Source organism: Monodelphis domestica, chromosome 6 (assembly GCF_027887165.1).
Source record: "Monodelphis domestica isolate mMonDom1 chromosome 6, mMonDom1.pri, whole genome shotgun sequence".
Classification (NCBI taxonomy): Eukaryota; Metazoa; Chordata; class Mammalia; order Didelphimorphia; family Didelphidae; genus Monodelphis; species Monodelphis domestica.
In genome coordinates this window covers 5,761,517-5,784,506 of record NC_077232.1, presented here as the reverse complement: position 1 = coordinate 5,784,506, position 22,990 = coordinate 5,761,517, and the positions used below count along the sequence as shown (strand labels likewise).

At 53.6% G+C, this 22,990-nt stretch overlaps 2 protein-coding genes across 2 annotated transcripts; one reads left to right on the top strand and one right to left on the bottom strand.

The window, feature by feature from the left end:
* Positions 1–693: 693 nt before the first annotated feature.
* CABP4 (calcium binding protein 4) lies at positions 694–22,791 on the top strand. The gene is made up of 8 exons (XM_056801208.1): positions 694–1,277; positions 7,594–7,792; positions 11,810–11,922; positions 14,796–14,826; positions 15,004–15,147; positions 21,276–21,385; positions 21,542–21,689; positions 21,797–22,791. The coding sequence occupies exons 2-8, from the start codon at positions 7,714–7,716 to the stop codon at positions 21,823–21,825; spliced, it is 654 nt and encodes a 217-aa protein (XP_056657186.1). The 5' UTR covers positions 694–1,277; positions 7,594–7,713; the 3' UTR covers positions 21,826–22,791.
* On the bottom strand, positions 2,947–4,266 carry GPR152 (G protein-coupled receptor 152). Its single transcript, XM_056803577.1, has one exon. It carries the CDS (start codon positions 4,264–4,266, stop codon positions 2,947–2,949), a length of 1,320 nt encoding a protein of 439 aa, XP_056659555.1.
* Positions 22,792–22,990: the final 199 nt, after the last annotated feature.

Genomic DNA, 22,990 nt, shown 5'->3' with positions numbered 1-22,990 from the left:
CCCAGCTCCCACCTTCTGGCTTCGGAGGGCCCTGCTGGCCGTCCATTCTGGCCTGAGCCCCCTGCCTCATGGTCCTCTAGGGAGCGCAGGCATGGGGGGCCGTTCTGTATTAGCCCCAAGGCCGGGAGGGGGAGGAAGGACCACCCCACGTCCCCGAGGGATCCCGTGTTTGAGGGGGCTTCTCTGGGGCCTGGGCTGGTAGCCCCTCTCCCAAGGGCTCTCTGAGGGGAGCCCAGCACGGGATGAGGCTCCTTTTGTCCCAGAACAAATCAATCAAAGCTTTCCAGGCATCTTCAGGCCAATCAGCAAGTGTAAGCCTTTATTGAGCACCAGTAATGTGTCCAGCACTGTCCTAGGCACATTGGGAAGTCGAGCAGTCAGCAGAGGAACCACCCCTCCCCCTGGCTGAGGAGGAGGCACTCCTGGGCCTGTCCAGAAGTGGCTGCGGTCAAGGCTGGATAGCTTAGCGCTTGGGGTCTGGGTTCCGGATCTTTGGATACAATATTGCCTTCCCAGGCTTATCTGGGCCACCGGGCTAGCGCTGGGCAGTGCGAGGCAGCTCTGAGCTCCGGTGGCCTTGGGTACAAAGACTATTGTCATAGCAACGTTCCAAGGCTGCTACTATGAATACTGAGGACGGAAAGCCGGGCCCCCAAGGCTGCCAGCACTGCATGCTGGGGGAGGGGCCTGTGGGCAGCTGTGTGGGAGGACTTGGAGAACTGGGACACGAGTCTAGCTGGCTCGCCTGGGCCTTGGGCATGGGGAAAGGGAAGCCCTGGGGGCCGGGCCACAGGGCCCAACCGAAGCGCCCCAGTTCTTTTCAAGGGCCCGAATTCAGCCATCCGATGGCACTCCTTACTGCCTCCCCGACTCCTGCCTTTACTTACTTTTTAGGCCTTAGACTCAATGCTGTGTGTCTGCTCCGAGGGAGAAGAGGGGCGAGGGCTGGGCCGGAGGGGTAAGGGACCTGTCCAGGGTCACCACGCCAGGAAAGGCCTAGCCTGTGCACACACCCATGCACACAAATAAACAGCCAATGTGTGTCCCCGCGCGGCTCCCGGAGGGTCACAGGGAGAGGGAGCCGCTGGCCAGTCCCCCCTCTGAGGCGAGAAGGACACTTCCGGGGACTCCGTCATTCTAGATACGTCCTTCTCCCAGCAGGGGAAGGAGTCTATCTGAAGATCTCTAGTCCCCTGGAACTCATCCCCTCCCCATACAGCCCCTCAGCACGCCATTGGATAGCAGCCAGGAGCACGCCGGAAAGGTGAACCCTCTAGGTAGGCCGGCGTATAGCTTCAGGAGGGAAAGCAATGGGACACGAGGCTGGGAGGCCTTGAATGCCGACCTAAGAGATCACATTTTAGAGAATCCCCCGGGATCTTTGAGTTGGGGACGGAGGAGTCACATGGTCAGGGAGGTCCATTGGGAAAGGGCTTCAGGCAGCCTGTAGAGGAGGGAAAGGGGGGGTTAGACAACAATCCATTTCTGTGGAGCTCGAAAGCTCTCCGAAGGAGCCGGGCCTGGCCCTGGGCTTTCTGCTCCTTCATTAGTCCCTTGGATGAAGCAGCCCGTGGAGAGATTCGCCCTTTGGTCCCGACTGCATGGATGTGGGGGACTCCTGGTGAGGAAACTCCCCCCGACGTGCCCCGAAGCCGATTGGCCGCAGCCTGATGACTTAGAAGAGTGCCCGAGTCCCCGAGCCCGCTGAAGGCTCGGGTGAGAGCATGGAGGCACGGCTGCTCTGCCGCCTCCGCCAGGCTGCCTGCCCGGCATGGACGGCGCCCTGCTCAGAGGTGCAAGTGGCACCGGCAAACGCCTCGGAGCCAGGAGGCCCAACCAGGCCTCCAGAGGAGGTTTGGCTGAGCCCAATAAGAACGTCCCGTCTTGCACTTGGGTTCCGGATTGGGCTCTTCTTCCCAAGACCAGGACGGGGCACGCGGTGGGGAGAGCATTGGAGCGGGCGCTTCCTGTCTGCCAGCGGGCCTGACGGCCCTGAACGGTGGGGAAGGCAAGCCCGGGGCCAGCGCGCAGCCCGCCCTTCTGGGAGCACCCACGGCGGGGGCTGCCCAAGAGAAAGGCCAGCTTTGTTCTGGATGCTGGCCCGAGAGCACCGCGTGGGCAGGAGATGGAGGAGCCGCCAAGCTCACAGGGGAGTGGGCCGAGCTGTCTGCGCTCCTCGGAGGCCTCTGAGCAAAGCCTGGCAGGACGTCCCTCGGACTTCTGGTGTCCGGCATGGTCCTTGTGTCATCCAAAGCTGAAAGACTGGAGGTAAAGGGATGGGTGAGGCAGCCCAGCAGAGACCAGGCCCCGGGCCCTGGCACCCAGGGGTGCTCTGCCCAACGGAGGCTTCCGGAGAAGTGGGGCGGGAATCAGTGTTCGGTCAAGCAAACCCCACTTGACCAGCCCGGAGCATTTGGTGAAGAGAAGGAAGCCCTCAGGAGAACGCCCGGGGAAACTGAGGCCTCCTGCCATGACTGGTGCCACCCCCGGGACCACAGACGGCGCAGGCCACCGTCAGAGTGTCGGGGGCTCTTCCCGACTGGAGACTCCGCTCTTCTTGGCAGTTTGAGGGAGGAGAGAGAGGTGGGGGGAATGCATGGTCTGAGGGAGCTGCTACGGAGCACCAGCGCTGGAGGGCCAGCTTAGGGCCCTGCTACGAGGCTCTTGGGCTTGGAGGGAGCAGGCAGCACCCCCTCTGTAGCCGCCTCCGAGTCCTCAGGTGTGGCCCGTGGGAAGCCTTTGGGCGGGTCGGTGGAGGGAGGGAGGAGGAGCTCCTTCCCTCGAGCACCCAAGGGTCCCCTTCTCTAGCTGAGAGGAGTAAAAGGGGCTTCCCTTGATCCCTTTCTCTGCTCTGGCTCTCAGCCCATTGAGAGGAGTGGTTGGTCTGGGCTCCCGGAGATGGGGTGCCCTTTCTGGCCTCCCTCAGCCCAGCCCACGTTCCTCCTCTCAAGAGGGGCCAGGGGTGGGGGGTGTCTCTGGCGGGGCATCCCCTGAGCTGTCCCCGGCAGCAGCAGGGGTTATGGCCGGCCCCTCCTGGGGAGCGGCTGCGGGCTGCTCCTCGGGCAGGCCAGACGTGGGGTCACAGGTTGACGTAGGAGGCACTTCCGAGGGCTGAGCCGTTGGGTTGACGTGAGGTTGATCGATCAGGTTTGGCTGGGGCTGGCTGGGAGGGTTCACCTGGGCCTGAGCCGTGGGGTGGGCCTGGGGCTGGGCCTGGGAGGTGGGGCTGGGCTGGAGCTGGACCGTGGCAGACTCCGGCTGAGCTGGCAGTGAGGCTACAGGCCCGGCACCCCCGAACTGCTCTTCGGCCAGAGCAGCCGCGAAGGAGGACAGCATGGAGTGCAGGAGCGCGCGGGCGTTGGCGCTGGCCAGGAGGCAGAGGAAGGGGCTCAGGCAGCTGTCGAGGACCATCAGGTAGTCCGAGTAGACCAGCGCCTCCCACAAGAGGTAGCCGGGATAGAAGTCCCACAGGTAAGCCAGGTAGAGCAGCTGGGCCAGCTGGTAGGGCAGACGGAGGACCACGTAGGCTGACAGGATGGTGGAGGCCACTCGGGAGAAGCCTGCTGGGGGGGGCCCAGCTCTGCCCTCCTGGGGCTGCTGCCGCCGGCGGAGGCGGCACCCCTGGATTTGGGTCAGCACGTGGGACAGCAGGAGGAGCAGGAAGGGGAGCAGCCCACCCAAGATCTCCAGGACCCGAAGGGGCACCTCCTCAGTGTCCCAGAAGTCCAGGCAGATGACGAGGTCGTACCACCAAGCGTTGGCCTCGGGGAAGATGAGCCAGGGCACACTGAACAGGGTGGCCAGCACCCAGGCCCCCGAGCAGAGCCAGAGGGGCAGGCGAGATGGCCGGCGACAGGGGTACCACCGGGGAAACAATGCCGTCAGGCTGCGGTCGAGGCTCAGGGCGGCCAGCAGGAAGAGGCCCGAGGAGTAGGAGACCCCCCACAGGAAGTAATAGAAGCGGCAGGCAGCCGTTCCGAGGGGCCAGTGACCCTGTAGTCGAATCTCCATGATCTGGAAGGCGGTGGCCACCAGGAATAGGAAGTCTGAGGTGGCCAGGCTGAGCAGGAAGAGGGCCAGACGCTTGCCCGCCCTGCGCCGGGCCTGGCAGCCCGAGAGCCACGCCATGAGGCCATTGGCCGGCAGCCCCGTCAGCAGCAGAATGACCAGGAAGGCCGTGTCCCAGCCCCCTTGGGGGTAGTAGTCGTCCTCCAAGTCAGATTTCGGCCTCCAAGGTGGAGCCAGCCTGGCACTGCCAGCTTCCATCGCTGAGGGGGCCAGGCTAATGGGCCTGCAGGGCAGAGAGAGAGGAGAAGGGAGAACCAAGGGCTTCGGATGGGCCAGGACGGTGGGGGAGGGCCAGGGCACTAGCATTGGGCAGGGAGAACCTCAGTGCCAAGGCCCAGGGTAGGACCAGAGTCCCAGAAGGGGATCAGGCAGCAAGTGGTCCGAGCCCCTGGGAATACTGCCCAGGGTTTTTCCAGACACCCGACCCAGATGTCCCTGGTTAGGGTGTTCGATTCTCTCCTGTCCTAGGAAGACCTCACCTTGTCTGGCTTCTGGATGCTTCCCAGCCTTTGGAGGGGCCACGGCATGTGGTGAAAAGAGTGCTGAGCTTGGACCCTGGAGACCTGGATTCAAATCCTATTTCTGTCATTTTGTGTCTGTATAACCTTGGGCAAGGGCCAGCTAGGTGGCTAGAGTGCTAGTCCTGTAGTCAGGAAGACCTGAGTTCAAATCTGGCCTCAAACACATACTAGCTGTGTGACCCTGGGCAAGTCACTTAACCCTGTTTGCCTCAGTTACTTCATCTGTAACCTGAGCTGAGAAGGAAATGGCCAACCCCTGCAGTGTCTCTGCCAAGAAAATCCCAAACAGGGTCGCAAAGAGTCAGAAACAACTGAATTAACTAAACTGCAACAATCTTGGGCAAATTACTCTCTTTGAGTATCAGTTTCCCCAAGTATAAAATGAGGATGATTGTCCATAGGCTATGGGGCCTTTCCTGATCCCCTCCGCTGCCCTTGTAGTTGTGTATATATATACATACATATACTATTTCCCAGCAAGAATGATGCTCCCTGAAGGCAGAAGTTGGATTTCTATCTTTGTACCTCTGGGAACCAGCAGAGTGCTTGGGCTAGAGTGGCGTCTCCTAAATGAATATTGGGACCTGCAGAAAGACTTAGCATTAGAAGGATCTTGGAGTATAAATGAGGAAACTGAGGCCCATCAGGAGGTAAAGGGACTTGTCCAGAGTGATCCAGCTAGTAAGTATCTGAGGTAAGATTTGAACTCAGGTCTTTGTGACTCTAGGCACAGCACTATGGACTAGATTACTAGAGTTTCCTCCTAGCTCCCTCAGAGGCTCTGCTTCAGATGAGGAGGAGACTGGGAGGAGCTAGAGAAGTTGTTGATACTTGCCGGGCTTATAGTGCCAGGAGAAGGAAGCAGGAAGATATCCTTGACCAGGAGCTCAGGACAAAGAAAGGTGACTGGTAGAAAGGATGGCCACTTCTAAAAGGCCAATCTCCTTCCCTCTGAGCCTTTCTTCCTTCCTTCCCCTCCTTCCTTCCTTCCTTCCTTCCTTCCTTCCTTCCTTCCTTCCTTCCTTCCTTCCTTCCTTCCTTCCTTCCTTCCTTCCTTCCTTCCTTCCTTCCTTCCTTCCTTCCTTCCTTCCTTCCTTTCTTCCTTCCTTCCTTCCTTCCTTCCTTCCTTCCTTCCTTCCTTCCTTCCTTCCTTCCTTCCTTCCTTCCTTCCTTCCTTTCTTCCTTCCTTCCTTTCTTCCTTCCTTCCTTCCTTCCTTCCTTCCTTCCTTCCTTCCTTCCTTCCTTCCTTCCTTCCTTCCTTCCTTCCTTCCTTCCTTCCTTCCTTTCTTCCTTCCTTCCTTCCTTCCTTCCTTCCTTCCTTCCTTCCTTTCTTCCTTCCTTCCTTTCTTCCTTCCTTCCTTCCTTCCTTCCTTCCTTTCTTCCTTCCTTCCTTTCTTCCTTCCTTCCTTCCTTCCTTCCTTCCTTCCTTCCTTCCTTCCTTCCTTCCTTCCTTCCTTCCTTCCTTCCTTCCTTCCTTTCTTCCTTCCTTCCTTCCTTCCTTCCTTCCTTCCTTCCTTCCTTTCTTCCTTCCTTCCTTTCTTCCTTCCTTCCTTCCTTCCTTCCTTCCTTCCTTCCTTCCTTCCTTCCTTCCTTCCTTCCTTCCTTCCTTCCTTCCTTCCTTCCTTCCTTCCTCCCTTCCTCCCTTCCTTCCTTCCTCCCTTTCTCCCTTTCTTCCTCCCTTCCTTCCTTCCTTTCTTCCTTTCTTCCTTCCTCCCTCCTTCCCTACCTTTCTTCCTTCCTTCCTCCCTCCTTCCCTTCCTTCTTTCCTCCCTCTCTCCCTCCTTCCTTCCTTCCCATCAGTTTACCCCTCCTATAAAATGGGCTCCAGGACCTCTAAAGACCTTTCCAGCCACTACAGATTCTTCCAGACTCAATGATTCTCTTTCCCAGGAGTCCCTCCTCTAGGAGTTCCCAGATTGGTCCTTCTGAGGAAAAATGGGTTTCCTCCTCGCCCAAAAGAGCCCGTGGCAAATAGCTTGCTAGATTGAAGGAGCAGGTCTAAGGCTTCGCTCCTGACTCAGCTGGGAGGCTTGGGGCAGATCGTCCCCTCTCTGGACCTGCTTCCTCTGTAAAATGAGCGCTGCTGCCCTCGAAGATCCCTCCTGGCTCCAAGTCCTATGATCCTTTTTTCTGCCTCCAGCCTTCGGGGGACCTCTGCAGCCCTGCCTGGGGGCCAGCTCCTATGGGTGGGGACACCCCTCTATGGGGTCTCCATGCTAAAAAGCTGGGGGGGGACTGTCCTTGCCACCACGCTAGACCCCCTCCCCTAGGAAGTTCCTCCCCAAACCTCCTGGACAGGGGCCTGAGGGCCAGGAAGAGGCCGTGGCTGGGGGTTCACGGGGGTAGATGGGCTTACCGGCACATGGGGGGCAGCCACCGGGGACAGGGATGAGGATGGGGCAGATTGCAGCTCCCACACAACAGTCTAACTTCTCTGCGTCTACTCCCAGTTCCCCTTGCCAGGCAGCGAGGCAGGCCCAAGGGGTGTGACGGCCTGTCTGCCAGTCTGTCTGTCTGGGCTTGGGCTCCGGGTGGAGTGGACGGACGCCCCATGCACTTGTGTGGTGGGAGAGGTAACCCAAGACGGGCAGCCCATTAAACATTCATAGAACTCCTCTCTTGGAGAAACTCTAACCCCAGGCCCTGCTGGGCAACGATCTGGAGTCAGGCTGCCCCAGCCGGCTTCCCCCGACCTAGGCCCCCAGTCCTGTGGGGACTGCTGGGGGCAGTCGTGATGCCGCACATCCCTCCCTCCCTTAGAGAGAGACCAGGAGGTCAGCGTTGCTGACTGCGGTGAATGAGGAGGTGGAAGGGGGCCAGGCTTTCCCGAGTGCCCTTCCTCATTCACCAGGCAGCTCAGAATGGGCAGAAATAGGCCCCTCTGGCTTAGAGGTTCATTGGCCTGTCTCCAGCGTCCCTTTAGATTGGCATTCAAGGCCCTTGACAGCCTGCCCAGGAGCCTGGCTCTGTTCTAACTGACTTCGAGCTTTTGGTTCTCTTGCAGGTTCCAAATCCTACTGTCCACTGGGGCTCTGCAAGATGGAAAGAGCCAACCACCTGGCCTCTTCTTAAGCGCCTCCTACGTGCCAGGCATGTAGAATAGAGAATACAGAGACTACTGGGAATGCTAAAAGAGACAAAAGGACAGCTCCTGACCTCAAGAAGCGCATGTTCTAACGGGAGGTTTCCAAAGGGGCTGCTAGGTTAGTATCGATTAGACTCAAGGGTCACTGACTCTCAGAGCTGGAAGGGACCACGGAGGGATACTGAGATGCTCAGCTTAGTCTCTGGTACCTCTCATCCCTCGAGGGACAGGGAACTCACTACCTCCAGAGGCATTCCATCCCACTTTGGGAGACAGTCTGGTGTCTTTGAGGAATCTATAACTTCACTGCTTTAGGAGATTTCACAAAGAGCCTGCCTAACCCACAGGATGGTTGTCCACACTCTTGTTTATCCCCTGAGCTGGGGGCCTTCCTCTAGGCATTGACATTGATTGGACGCCAATGGCACATAAAGCCTGTTCTTTGGCTTCCCTCTAGTTCTTTTTTTTTAAATCTAGGCCTTTTAAAACATTTTTAAAAATAAATAAATTAATTTTTCAGTTCCACGTAGAAACAGTTTTTGATAATTGTTTTCGAACATTTTAGGGCTCAGATTTCTCCCTATCTCCTTCCTCCCTTCTCCCCATGGCAGTAAATAGTCCAAGTTATACAAGTACTTTCCTGTATTACATATTTCTATATTGCTCATGTCATGATAGAAGCCACATATCACACATACAATAGAAATCTCATAAAGGAAATGAAGTGGAAGCGGGCCTGCTTTGTTTGGCCTTGGACTCCAACAGGTCCTTCTTTGGCTGTGGAGAGCGTTTTCATCATGAGTACCTTACGGTTGTCTTGGAGTCTTGCTTTGCTGATAATGGTTTAGTCCTTCACAGTAGATAGATCACTGTATAGTATTTCTCTTACTGTATACAGTAACATACTCAGTTCTTCTGGTTCTGCTCACGTCACTCTGCATCAGTTCATAGAAGTCTTTCCAGGTTTTTCTGAACTTATCCTGTTCATCATTTCTTATGGCACAATAGTATTCCATTACAGCCAGATGCCACATGTGAAAGAGAATTCTCTACTCTATTGTCTATCCTGAGTTAATAATAACTTAAGAACCCTTACTTAATTCTTCCCTAGATTGTGGAAAACAGGATTAACTCTCCTTTGTCTACTTTTGAATTGAAACAAAAGATTAAACACCCTACTTAGTACTAGGTGAGAAGCTAGCAAGGTACTTAGAGAATTCATACCCTTTAGAAATTCAATCAGCCAGATCTGTGGATCTTTTTGATGAGAACTTAACCTTCAGAAAGTGAGAAGTCCCTCCTACAGACACTGCCCCCTGGGCAGTGCTAGACAATTTGGAAACTGTGATTGACTCCTGTGAAGAGGAGAGGGGACAAGAAGTAACCATAAAAAGCAAGCCCAAACTCCTTCAGGGCAGATTGTCTTTGAGAAGATAGTCTGAAGAGATTGTCTTCTGGAGATAGCCTTAGATAGTCTTCAAAGGCGCTTCACTGGAGACTATGACTTGGATCATGGGCTAGGAGCTTGGCTTCTTCTTGGACTCTGACTCTTGGATTACTTCATTGGGTGAGGAAAAGGCTGACCCCTTTCCTAGCTTCTGAAGAGACTAGCTTCCATCTTGGAGAAGGCTGAATGGTTACTCACTACCAGCCTTCTTGGTTGAGAGTTAATTAATCTCTGCCTGGACTAAGTGGACCCAGAACAAAACATTTAAGTTGATAGGATAGATAACTTCTCTATCCCCCTCACATTTCTCTTCTTTATTGTTTCCTCTCTATTTGTAAATAAATTTCTGACTCGAGATATAATAAATACTGGCAATCACATAATTTTATATAATCATCATTCAACCATTAATTTTAACCTTTACACACAACTTGTTCATCCATTCCCCAAGTGGTGGACAAACCCAATTTCCAATTCTTTGCCACTGAGGATTGTCTATCACCTGAAAAATGGATGAATAAAGTGCGGTATATGGTTTTAATGGAATATCTTCTAGTTCTAATCCCACACCTCTCCTTTATGCAACTTTGCCTGCATGATTATTGGTCTATGATATATTGCTTCCTACTGAGACCCACCACACACTCCTTGAATGCCTTTGGGGTGACCCACGATGCGAATTCTATGAATTCTAATTTCTCAGATGTCTCCAGAGACAATGGTATCCCCTGCTTCTCAATCAAATAGCTCTGCCAGAACAATAGAGGTGTTTGAAAAATTTGTTGTTTCAGGAAAATGTTTGGGACTATAGAAGTCAATTATCTAACAAATGTTAAGCACCTACTATGTGTTAGGCACTGTGCTAAGTGCTTGGCTTGCAGAAAAAGACAAAAAATGGTCCCTGTCTTCAAGAGCTCCTAGTGCAACAAGGGTGGCACTATGTAAACAACAAACAATATGTGAACAAACAAACCATAGGTGGGATACATTGGGGGCAGTTTCAGAAGGAGGGTGCTAAGATTAGGGAGGACTGAGAAAGGCTTCTTGCAGGGACTCAAAGGAAGCCAGAGAGGCCAGGAGGAGATGTGGAGGAAGAATGCTATAGGGAGATGGAGGGTTATTTGTGAAGGCAAGTCAGGAGGCCAATGTCATTGGATGGCAGAGTACGTGGAGGGGAGGGAGGCAGGCGAGCCTGGAAAGGAATGAAGATAATTAAGGGATTTGGATGTTGAATGAAGGATTTTGTATTTGACTCTGAAAGTGACAGAGGGCCCTGGAGGTTATTGGATAGAACAGTGATATGGTCATAGGGGAGTCTTAGAGAGAATGTTTTGTAAGCTGAGTGGAGTAGGAAGTAGGGAATGAAGTAGCAGGGAGACCAACCAGCAGGTAGTGCAATAATAGAGGAATGAGGCGATGAGCTTCCTCCTATGTTCCTCCTCTTTTTTTATTGAAAACTTTTCTTGAATTAATTTAATTAATATTTTCCCATGATTACAGGATTCATATTTTTCCTTCCCCCCGCCCCCCCCCCAGATGTGCAATTCCACTGGGTTTTACACGTATCGTTGATCAAGACCTGTTTCCTTATTATTGATATTGCACTACCTCCTATATACTCTTTGAAGCAGCTTCCTTGTTGTTGCCCAATAAAACCGCTTCTCCGCCTCCTAGCGCCCGGCATTCTCTGGCTTCCCCCATTCTCCCTCCTCGTCTCTGCCACCTGGCCTCGCCGGCTTTCTTCAAGTCCTGACTAAAATCCCATCTTCTACCAAAAGCCTTTCCCAATCCCTCTTAATTCTAGTGCCTTCCCCTCTTACCTTCTGTTTGTCCTGTACACGTAGATGCTTGTTTGTCCATATTTGCTTGCTTTTGTCTCCTTCATTAGACGGTGAGCGCTCTGTGTTAGCTAAGCACTGTCTTTTGCTTCTCCTTCTTTTTTAAATCTCCATCCCTTAGCATAAAGCTTGCTTGGCACATAGTAGGCACTTAATACATGTTTATTCACTGACTGATCACACCAGGGTGGTGGCAGTTTCCGAGAGAAGGGGAATTACAAGAGAAATGACAAGGGTAGGACTCCTAGGGCTTGGCCACAAGTTGGCTAGGGTCTGTGAAGGGGGCCAGTTTGGAGCTGGGGGCCTGGGAAGGGGGTGGTGCCTGCTCTCAGAAGTACGCAGAAGGGAAGAGGGGAATGAGGTCACTTTTGGACAGGTTGGGTTGAAGATGCCTCTGGGACAACCCATCCAATATGCCTGGATAGCAGTAGGAAGTATGAGACTAGAGGCTGGGTTCGAGGTGAGAGCTGGATAAAGAGGTTTGAAAATGACCAGCAGAGATGCTAAGTGAAACCACGGGAGTTGCTGAGGTCACCAAGTGAAATAATCCAGAGGGAGAAGACACGAGGACCCAGAATGGAGCCTGGGGAGCCCCCCACCCCTTAGTGGGCTAAAAGTCTAGCCAAGGGTACTGCGAAGGGGCAGTCGGATAGGTGGGAGGAGAACAGGGAGAGAACAGTGTCATGAGCACCTAAGAAGAAGAGAAGATGGTGGAAGGGAAGAGCGCCTGGCCAGTGCTGGGGTGATGTACGGCCTGGGAAAGAACTGAGGAATCAAGGAACTGGAGTTCCCTGTAAGGACAAAGACCAAGCCCCCCCCCCCAATGGTAACCCATTCCTCTACCCCACAGCTACGCCAACGTCCACCTTGCACAGGGATGCTCCGCCACCCAACTGGGAGCAATTCCATTGGCTGCCCCCATGCCCATGTCATCTCTACCTCCCGGCTTCCTTCAAGTCCCAGGTAAGGTCTTGCCTTCCTCAAGACTCCTTCCCAGCCCTCCTTCCGTGGAGGATCTCCGATTCATCCCATCTCTAGATCCGGTGGCCATAGGTGTTTGCTTGGTGTCTCCTCCATCCGACTGGAGACACCTGGAGGGCAGGGTCATTTTGCTTTGGTTTGTGGCTTTTCTTTGGATCTGCAGCTCTTAGCCCAGTGCCTGCACATAGTAGGCATTTCATAGGCCAGGTGTCAGGCTGACCACGTACAGCACATTCCTGGTGTCAAGATGCCTCAGTGACTCATAAAAGCACACGCATGGCCCACTCCAGGGTCACCTGCCAGTATTATTTCCTATTTATTTCCTTCATTAATCCTAGGATTCAGCCGTCTTAGATTCTGAGGATTCCTGCTGTTTCCCACCTCTGCACATTTGCCTGGTGGGTTCCTCCAAGCCTGGAACAGACTCCCTTTACTTTTCTCTCAATCAAAAACCCAGCCAGCTTCGGCTGAGCTATGCTCTTCTTTGTGAATAATAATAAACCCAGCAGCTGGCATTTACAGAGCCCTTCAAAGCTGGCAAAGCGCTCAACAGATATTATCTCCTTGATTCCTCTCTATAACCCAAGAGGGAGAGACTTCTTCATCCTCATCTTGTTCATCCCTCCTTTTCTCTCGTCTTGCCTTTTCTTTTTATGTCCTTCCCTTCCATCTTAGAATCAAGACTGTGGATTAATTCAAAGGCAGAAGAGCAGGAAGGGCTAGCAAATGGGGGTTAAGTGACTTGCCCAGGGTCACACAGCCAGAAAGTGTCCGAGGTCAGATTTGAACCCAGGACCTCCCATCGCTAGGCCTGGCCATCCTTTATTTTTGACGTCACAGGGAGATGTCTTGATGTATACACCAATTGGATTGAAGTGAGGCAGAATCTCACACAAAGTCCTCAGTCATCAAAGTCCAGTGACAAGACAAAAGCCAGGACGACTGACCATTGGATGACCTTGGTTATCCCCATTTTACAGCTGAGGAAACTGAGACAGATGTGGTTAAGTAACTTGCCCAGGGTCCCACAGCTAGTAAGTGTCTGAGGAGAGATTTGAACCCGGATCTTCCTGACTCCAGGCCCCGTCTCTGCGCTAATAAATAATGACATCATTTTCCTCAGTAAATTGTAAACTCTTTTATCTTTGTGTTTCCTGCCCTGCATCCACCTGATACACCCTTTAATTCCTCCATTGCGTGAAGGCAGTGTCTCCAGAAGGCCCCTGTGGACACGGGAATAATCGTGTGTTGGGGCGGTGGGGCAGGATATCGAGAGTCATCTCGGGGGTCAAGCGACGCATTCTCTCCCACTCCTCTCTGATCGAGGATTGCCTTCTCCCCCTTCTACAAGGAGGAACCTGCACCGCAGAGGCACAGATTTGGGCTCCGAGGTCCTGGATTCAAGTCTCACCTCTTCCGCTCCCCCCTTTCCCTCCTTTCCTTCTGGGTCCTCTTCTGGGGCCCCATTTCTTCTGTCAAATGCCAAGGTTGAGCTTGATGGCCTCCCGAGTCAGCACCCTTGGACCGGGTCGTGGGCCACGAGGGAGCCAGAGAGGCCGAGGAGCGGCCGGGCGGCCGTCAGGGTGGTCTGGGCGGTTTCGGGGGTCGCTGGCCGCCTTGGGGCCCGGCAGGGGCAGCCGGGCGGAGTGGGGGCGGGGAGATAAGCAGCCGCCAGCGTCCTTCTTACTTCCCTTAAGCCCCGCGGCTGACCTGACCCCAGCCCTGCTGTTCCCTGGGCGCGGGTGGCACTAAGCTGATTTTCTGGATCCTCCTCAGGGCTGGATGTGAGCACCCGCATGGCTGCCAAGAATGGGGGCGAACCCAGGAAGGCAGAGGCCAGCCAGGGCGGGGGGGCGGAGGAGGCTCCCCCAGGGGAGGCCGCCAGAGCCAAGGAGGGGGGGATCCCCAGAGAGCAGAGCAGAAGGAGAAGCAAGAGAGAAAAGGGGCGCAGAGAGTCCCAGAAAGGCAGGCACGGAGACTCCGGGGAGAAGCCCGCTCTCGGGGGCCACGAAGCCCACAAGAACGGGGGGGCCTCCGCTGAGGGGGAGGCCGGGCCCGGCGAAGGCTCCCAGGCTGCCCTGGCTCCCGGCCCCCGAAGGCTGTCCCATCGGCACCGGGGCGACTCTCAGCACGACCCTGCCCACAAGGCTTACTGGCCCCTGCTGAACAGTGTCTTTGGCAAGGTGAGGGCCCGGGCCCTGGGATTGTGGGGGTGGGACTAACTGGGGCCCCCCGCCACACCCGTACCCTTTGCCCTGACCCCCCCATCGCAGGTCTCTGGAAGGGACGAGGGCCCGGGACTGGGGAGGAGGAGAAGGCTGGGCGCACGGCGCCGCGGACCCTTGGGTTCTGACCTGGGCCAATGTGGCGTTTTGGGGAGACGGTCCAGGGCTGGAGGCAGAAGGGACGCCAGCTTGTGCTGGCCGTGGCTGACTGCTGTGTGACCTGGGCCACTCACAACATCCCTGAGCCTCAGTGGCTGCCTTTGTCAAGCCTGCCTCTTTCCTGGGGCTGCTGGAAGCCCCCCTGCAGCTCCTGACCGAGTCCCCTCCTTGGGAAGCCCTTTCCACGCTGTCTGTGGCTCTCTGACGTGTTTAGTGTGGACGGAGTTCAAACGGGCTGTCGGGACTGGAAGGGACCTTCGTTAGGGATGATCTGGTTCAACCTCCCCATTTCACAGAGGAGGAAACTGAGGCCAGGAGACGGGGAGGGACTTGTCTCAGGTTACCCAGATCGGACTCCTTGCCCAGGCTTCCTCCTTCTGCCTCCCACCTTCCCAGACTAGAGAGAAGCCACGAAGGGGCTCCTGGGCAGGAGCAGAGGGCACACGTGATCTCTGATCTCTCTTCTTGCAGGATCGGGAACTGGCCCCTGAGGAGCTAGATGGTGAGCCGCTGGGGAAACTGAGGCAGAGGGGAGAGGGGCCCATGGGAGCCAAGGGGGAGGAGGGGCCTGGGGAGCCCTGGGAGTTGGTGTAGATGGGCGAGGGGTGCCTACAATGGAGGGGGCTGAGTCCTGACCCTTCCCTTCTCGCCCCACTCCCCATGCTGCTGGGCTGGACAGAGCTGCTGGAGGCCTTCAATGAGTTCGATACTGACCGAGACGGCTACCTTGGCTACCGGGAGCTGGGGGCCTGCATGCGGACGCTGGGGTACATGCCCACAGAGATGGAGCTCATTGAGATCTCCCAGCACGTCAAGATGAGAAGTCAGTGCCCAGAGGCCCCGGGGTGCAGGATGTGCCCAGGGCAGGCCAGGGGCCGAGGCCTGGGAAGTGGGGGTGGACACGAAGGGCTTTGTGGACACGGACCGTGGGGGGAGGCCGGCAGCAGGGGCTGAGAGGGATGGTGGAGACGGAGAGGGATGAAATCAGGGAGGACCTGCATGGGAGGCTTTTGAGGGGCTTTAAGTTCCTGTTGAGGTCACACAAAAAATGGGGGTGGGAGAAGGGGAAGCTTCCAGGCTGGAAAGAAAGACATGAAAGTCCAGCCAAGACTAGTGACTGGAAGAGACAGAAATGATCTCTGAGGCTCTGTGTTCTAAGATCCCTCCAAGAGATGAAATTCTGTTTTTTATGTTCCAAAATTCCTTTCCGCTGTTATTCCAGGTCCTAAAGCCCTCCTGAACTTTGACTTTGTGTGTGCCCTGCGGTCTAAAAGCCCTCCCGACCCTGGTGTTCCACGTTCTATATCCTAAGGTTCCTCTGATCTCTGATATTCCACATTCTATATCTTAAGGTTCCTCTCATCTCTGATATTCCACGTTCTATATCCTAAGGTTCCTCTGATCTCTGGTATTCCACGTTCTATATCCTAAGGTTCCTCTGATCTCTAACATTCCATGTTCTATATCCTAAGGTTTCTCTGATCTCTGATATTCCACGTTCTATATCCTAAGGTTCCTCTGATCTCTGATATTCCGTGTTGTATGTTCTAAGGTTCCTCTCATCTCTGACATTCCACGTTCTATATCCTAAGGTTCCTCTCATCTCTGACATTCCACGTTCTATATCCTAAGGTTCCTCTCATCTCTGACATTCCACGTTCTATATCCTAAGGTTCCTCTGATCTCTGATATTCCACATTCTATATCTTAAGGTTCCTCTCATCTCTGACATTCCACCTTCTATATCCTAAGGTTCCTCTGATCTCTGACATTCCACGTTCTATATCCTAAGGTTCTTCTGATCTCTGACATTCCACATTCTATATCCTAAGGTTCCTCTGATCTCTGATATTCCGTGTTGTATGTTCTAAGGTTCCTCTCATCTCTGACATTCCACGTTCTATATCCTAAGGTTCCTCTCATCTCTGACATTCCACATTCTATATCCTAAGGTTCTTCTGATCTCTGACATTCCACATTCTATATCCTAAGGTTCCTCTGATCTCTGATATTCCGTGTTGTATGTTCTAAGGTTCCTCTCATCTCTGACATTCCATGTTGTATGTTCTAAGGTTCCTCTCATCTCTGACATTCCATGTTGTATGTTCTAAGGTTCCTCTCATCTCTGAAATTCCATGCTCTATATCCTAAGGTTCCTCTGATCTCTGACATTCCACATTCTATATCCTAAGGTTCCTCTGATCTCTGATATTCCGTGTTGTATGTTCTAAGGTTCCTCTCATCTCTGACATTCCATGTTGTATGTTCTAAGGTTCCTCTCATCTCTGACATTCCATGTTGTATGTTCTAAGGTTCCTCTCATCTCTGAAATTCCATGCTCTATATCCTAAGGTTCCTCTGATCTCTGACATTCCACGTTCTATATCCCAAGGTTCCTCTGACCTCTGATATTCCACATTCTATATCCAAAGGTTCCTCTGATCTCTGATATTCCATGTTCTATATACTAAGGTTCCTCTCATCTCTGACATTCCACGTTCTATATCCTAAGGTTCCTCTCATCTCTGACATTCCATGTTCTATAACCTAGGGTTCCTCTGATCTCTGATATTCCACGTTCTATATCCTAAGGTTCCTCTGATCTCTGATATTCCATGTTCTATATCCTAAGGTTCCTCTGATCTCTGATATTCCATGTTCTATATCCTAAGGTTCCTCTGATCTCTGATATTCCCCATTCTATATCCCAAGGTTCCTCTCATCTCTGACATTCCACATTCTATATCCTAGGGTTCCTCTCATCTCTGATATTCCACATTCTATATCCTAAGGTTCCTCTCATCTCTGACATTCCACGTTCTATATCCTAAGGTTCCTCTCATCTCTGATATTCCATGCTCTATATCCTAAGGTTCCTCTGATCTCTGACATTCCACGCTCTATATCCTAAAGTTCCTCTCATCTCTGACATTCCATGTTCTATATCCTAGGGTTCCTCTGTTCTCTGATATTCCACGTTCTATATCCTAAGGTTCCTCTCATCTCTGACATTCCATGTTGTATGTTCTAAGGTTCCTCATCATCTCTGATATTCCATGTTCTATATCCTAAGGTTCCTCTCATCTCTGACATTTTGTGTTGTATGTTCTATTATCCTCCCAGTTCTGATGTTCCGGGTTCTAGGTCTCTCCCAGCTCTGGCTTTTTCTGTGCTAAGGGCTTTCCCAGCACTGATATTTTGTCTTCTGCATTCTAAGTTTCTTTACATCTCGGCTGTTCCATGTTCTTCTGTGTTCTAAGGGCCCTCCCAGCTCTGATCTTGCACATTCTAAGAGCTCTCTCATCCCGGCAGTCCTCATACCGCATGAGATGGTAGCACAGGCTGGGAAGGAGGGGCTCCCATTGGCTTTGAAAGAAGTAGTGTTAGGACAAATAGACAGGCAAGGCAGCCCCAAAGCTCACTGCTCCGGGGCTTGAACACTAACGGACAAAAGTCTTTCCAGAATGTTGTCCGATTCAGATAAGACTCGTCTTGGGGCTTTGACTGCAGTTTCCTTGTTTTTATCCAGTTTTGTAAGAAAACCCTCGAACCGACCAATCCTTCCTGGCTCGTCAGCTGGAAGACTCCTCTTCCCTGAGGGGCATCTGGTGGCAGCTGCCCAGATTGCAGACAAGACATGGAGGGAAGAAGAGGCAGCCAGCCGGCCTCTAGAGGGCTTCACTGGCTGCCGATTCCCCCCTTCTCAGGACCTGGAAAGGCCCCCCAGGACATTGTAGGAGGGGGGTGTAGAGATGGAGCAGGGAGAGGAGATGGGCTGCAGGCGAAAGAAGCCAGGCCAACCTTGGATGGGTTTGGGGGAGGTTTTGTTTTAATGTGGCCCTTTATAAAGTCATGAAACCGGGCCAAAAGGGATGGCCAAGGCCATCGTGTCCAAGTCCCCCACCTGCACATGAGGAAAGTAAACCCAGAGAGGGAAAGAGATTTACCTAAGGTCACAGGAATGGAAGGAGACAGGGCCGAGAGGAAAGTGGCCACCTCCTGCCCACGCATCACTCTTGTTCCACTTTCCATGCTGCTATTTGGCCTCTCCTTCCCAAGGTGGGGCAGTCAGTCAGGGAGCCCACAAGCATTTATTAAGTGCTAGCTGTATCCAGGCACTGGGCCAAGCTCTGGGGATACAGAGAAAGGCAAGCACATTCCCTAAACACAGTTCATGCTCTAGAGGAAGAGAAGACATGTAAATAAGTATTCATCTATCCATGCATCCATCCATCCATCCATCCATCCATCTGTCTATCTGTCTGTCTGTCTTTTATCTATCCATCCAACTCTCTCTCTACCTGTCCATCTAACTATGTATGTATGTATCTATCCATCCATCATCTAGCTAGCTATCCATCTATCTATTTGTCTGTCCATCCATCTCTCTTTACCTACCTATCTATCTATTATCTATCTATCTGCCTGTCTGTCCATCCATCCATCCATCCATCACCTATCTATCCATTCATCTGTCTGTCTGTCCATCTATCTAGTTTTTATCTATCCATCTATCTCTCTCTACCTGTCCATTTAACTATCTCTCTATCCATCCACCATCTATATATTCACCTATCCATCTGTCTGTCTGTCTGTCTGTCCATTCATCTATCTGTTTGTCTGTCTGTATAGCTATCTTCTATCTATCCATCCCTCCATCTATCTACCTGTCTATCTATCCACCTATCCATCTATCTCTCTCTACTTGTCCATCTATCGATCTCTCCATCCATCCATCCATCCATCCATCCATCCATCCATCCATCTATCTATCCATCTATCTATCCATCCATATCTCTTTTTATCTATCCATCTATCTACCTATCTGTCTATCTGTATGTACGTATAGGAGAGCGACACTGATAATGGAAGGTGGGAGGTGGGAGGACCTGGAAAAGTCCCTTGTAGGAGGCCAAACTTGAGGTGAATCTTGAAGGAAGCCTGAGCAGTTGAGGTAAGGGAGCCTGGCATCCCATAAACAGGAATAGCCAATGTAAAATCCTGGAGGTGAGAGACGGGGTGTCATGTGTGAGGAATAGCATGGAGGCCAGTGTCGCTGCATCTTAGAGGGTCGGAGGGCAGCTGGCTGGTGGTGTCATCATGGACGAGGTGCAGGCTTGGAGACAAGAAGATCCAAGTTAAAATCTGGTCTCAGATACTTAGTAGCCGTGTGTCCCTGGACAAGTGGTTTAACCTTGTTTGCCTCAGTTTCCTCATCTACAAAATGAGTTGGAAATGGCAATGGCAAATCCCTCTAGTCTAGTATCTCTGCCAAGAAAAGCCCCAAATGGAGTCAGGAAGAGTTGGACATGACTGAGCAACAGCCCAGGGGAGGAAAGGGCCGGAGAAGCCAAACAAAAGACTTTGCATTTGGTCTTGGAGACGGCGGGGGACTGCTGGGATGGCCCCATAGAAGAGTGGCTGGACCAGCCCTGGATGTTAGGGAAGGTGCTGTAGCAGCTGAAGGCAGACAGAAGGAGAGGCTTGGAGCAGAGAGCCCAGCCAATGGTCCTGCAAGAGGGGGTGAGGCTATCTGAGAGGCATCTGGAGGGAGAAAGGGCAGGATTTGGAGACAGAGTCATGGTGAGTGAGAGTGTGCCGAGAGAGAGACAGAGAGAGAGAGAGAGAGAGAGAGAGAGAGAGAGAGAGAGAGAGAGAGAGAGAGAGAGAGAGACAGAGAGAGACAGAGAGAGACAGAGAGAGAGACAGAGAGAGACAGAGAGAGACAGAGAGAGAGAGAATGACTTCTGTTCTGGACATGTGGAGTTTGGGAAGTCAAAGGCAGTTGGAGAGGGCGGGTGGCTCCAGAGAGAGGCGCGAGGGCTGGCCTGGATCTGGAAATCTGGAAGCACCTCCCAGGAGATGATCATTGCACCCTTGGGAGCTGAGGAGATCACCGTGAGAGAATTCAGGAGGGGGCAGGGCTTGGGGAGACATCTCTAGTTGGCAGCTCAGGAGACTGAAAAAGGAATGGTCAGGGGGGAGGAGACCCAGGAGAGAGCATGTCCCAAAGGTGGTGCTGGAGAGGTGGGAAGGCTGCAGACATGCTGAGAAAGGTGAGGACTGGTCCAAGACCAATGGAGCTGGCAATCAAGAGATCAATTGGACTTGGGGTGGGGAGAGAGGGCATCAGGTGGCTCAGTGGAGAGACAGCCAGGCCTAGAGATGAGAGGTCCTAGGTTCAAATGTGGCCTCAGATACTTGCTAGCTGGGTGACCCTGGCCAAGTCACTTAACCTCCACTGTCCCCGATGCCTTCTAAGTGCCAATGGATCCACAGCATTGGAAGCCAGATTGCAGAGGGTCTAGAAGATTCTGGTTAATCCGGTGGTTCAGCCTGCCTGGAGCCACCCATCATCCTGCTTAGGGTAACAGGTTTTCCTGCCTGAGCTCTCACTGCTGAGCCCCAGGAGAAACACAACCTGGGGCCAAAGACTGACACAATTTCCTGAAGGTCTGCTCCAGGGCCTTCCAGGAAGGGGAGGGCAGTGTGGTGCAGGGAGGGAGGCTACTTGATCTGATGGAATATCCAGTCATGGTCATGGCCCTTCCAGGGAAACAAAGTCCTCTCATCTAGGGTTTTGTTGTTCAGCCATTTTTTCAGTCCTGTCCCACTCTGCGGCCCCCTTGGGGTGGGGGAGTTCTTGGCATAGACACTAGATCGAGTGGCCATTTCTTTCTTCGGCCCATTTTACAGATGAGGAAACTGAGGCAAACAGGGAGAAGTGACTTGCCCAGGGTCACACAGCTAGGAAGTACCTGAGATGAGATTCGAACTCTCTGAGGTGTACTAAGGGCTTTCCTTCTGGCCCTGCTCTTTGGGAGTTGGTCCTTGTTTTATCCACGTGAGGGACTTGCCAAGGGCAGAGCGTCAGGGCCTCTGTCAGAGACACAGGCCTGGGCACAGAGCGGCCCAGGCTGCTGTCCTGAGCTCCTCCCTGCACTCCCGCAGTGGGCGGCTGTGTGGACTTTGAAGAATTTGTGGAGATGATGGGGCCAAAGCTCCGAGAGGAGACAGCGCACATGCTGGGCATCCGGGAGCTTCGCATCGCTTTCCGAGAGGTGGGGAGAAGGGTGGGGGCGCCTGGCTCGGTGGGGGGGGGGAGGTGAACAGACGCAAGACATGACCTGGGCACGGGCCGGAGAGATGGGCCGGGCGGGACAGGGCAGGGCAGGGCAGGGGCCCCAGGAAGCTCTGAGTGCCCGGCTCCTCTGCAGTTTGATGCGGACAGGGATGGCAGGATCACGGTGGCCGAACTTCGAGCTGCTGCTCCTTCCCTGCTCGGGGAGCCCCTGGTGGGACCTGAGCTGGACGAGATCCTTCGAGAGGTGGATCTCAACGGAGATGGACACGTGGACTTTGATGGTGAGCACAGAGCTCCCCCCACCCCCGCTCACTCCCATGAGCCTCTCCTCCACTCTCCGCCTTTTCCTGGGCTCTGAGGCCCCCCTCTTGTCTCTCTCCTCTCCCAGAGTTTGTGATGATGCTCTCGGGCCCCTAGGCTGGAGGTCACCCTGTGCCCCAGCAGGCAGCGAAGGCCCTGCTAGTGACCTCATCTGACTGGACGCCCAGCCCATCCCTATCCTCTCAGCCCCAGAGACGAGACCAGAGAGGTTCTCTAGTCCAGGCCTCTCCCCCGATCTACAGATGAGGAGGCCCAGAGACACGGTGGACAGCTCTGCTCATCCACTATCCACCTGCAGCCCCCTCGGACATCCAGAAACAGAGAGCCCGAGTTCAAATCCAGTTTCAATGGACACTTACTGCCTCGGTGGCCTGAGGCAAATCTCTGTCTCCCAGGCCTCAGTTTCCCCACATGTAAACCGAGGGGATTCAGAGCTATGTTTCCATGATGCCCACCTCATGTCACAAATAGTAATGGAAGTTCTGGGGCTCGAATCCAGGTTCTTTTCTTGTCTCCTCCAAGAAGCCCTCCTTGAACACCCTGGCCCACTGGCTCCGTTTTTTGTCCTGGGATCCCATCCCACAGTAGGCCATGCTTGGTCCCAGAACCTCTAACTGGGTCTCACCTGTGGGCTTTGACTCTGCTGGGAGCCAGAGTGTGCTTCAGCCTTTCTCCTGCCCATTGAGGGATGGAGAAAGGGCAGCACTGGGCCTCCTACGCTCATGAGGCCAGGAGGGCTGGTAGCAGAGGTTGCCCAACCTGAGCCATTGGGAATTGGGCACCATGAATGCCCCTCCTGACCCAGCTCCTTGATCTCGTGCCAGGCTTCCAGCTGGGATCAGAGGACCCTGCCCATCTGCTTGTCCTGCCTTTTGTCCTCCGCCTTTCCCAAGAAGAGCCAGGGAAAGAGGGCTCTGGATCAGCAGGAGCCTGAGAGAAGGGACGGGTGCCAGCTTCTTGGCATGGCCCACATTCTGGGATGGTTCTGCTGGCCCCTGGGGGAGCCAGCACCAGGCTATGAACCAGGACACCAGCCTCCAATCCCATCTCCACGTCATTCTGTCTGGGCGCCCTGGGTCCCCGGGCATCAGAAACTCAGCTGAGCTGTTACCCTGGGCCAGGAAGAAGAAGGAGGAAGAGGAGGAGGAGGAGGGGAGGAGGAGGGAAGGAGGAGGAGGAGGAGGGAAGGAGGAGGAAGAGGGAAGGAGGAGGAAGAAGGAGGAGAAAGAGGAGGAGGAGGAGAAGGAGAAGGAGGAGGAGG

Coding starts and splice junctions, on each gene's coding strand:
- GPR152 (XM_056803577.1), bottom strand. CDS start 4,266: ATGGAAGCTGGCAGTGCCAGGCTGGCTCCACCTTGGAGGCCGAAATCT.
- CABP4 (XM_056801208.1), top strand. CDS start 7,714: ATGCTAAAAGAGACAAAAGGACAGCTCCTGACCTCAAGAAGCGCATGT. Junction 21,386..21,541: donor TTCGCATCGCTTTCCGAGAG/GTGGGGAGAAGG, acceptor GCTCCTCTGCAG/TTTGATGCGGACAGGGATGG. Junction 21,690..21,796: donor TGGACACGTGGACTTTGATG/GTGAGCACAGAG, acceptor CTCCTCTCCCAG/AGTTTGTGATGATGCTCTCG.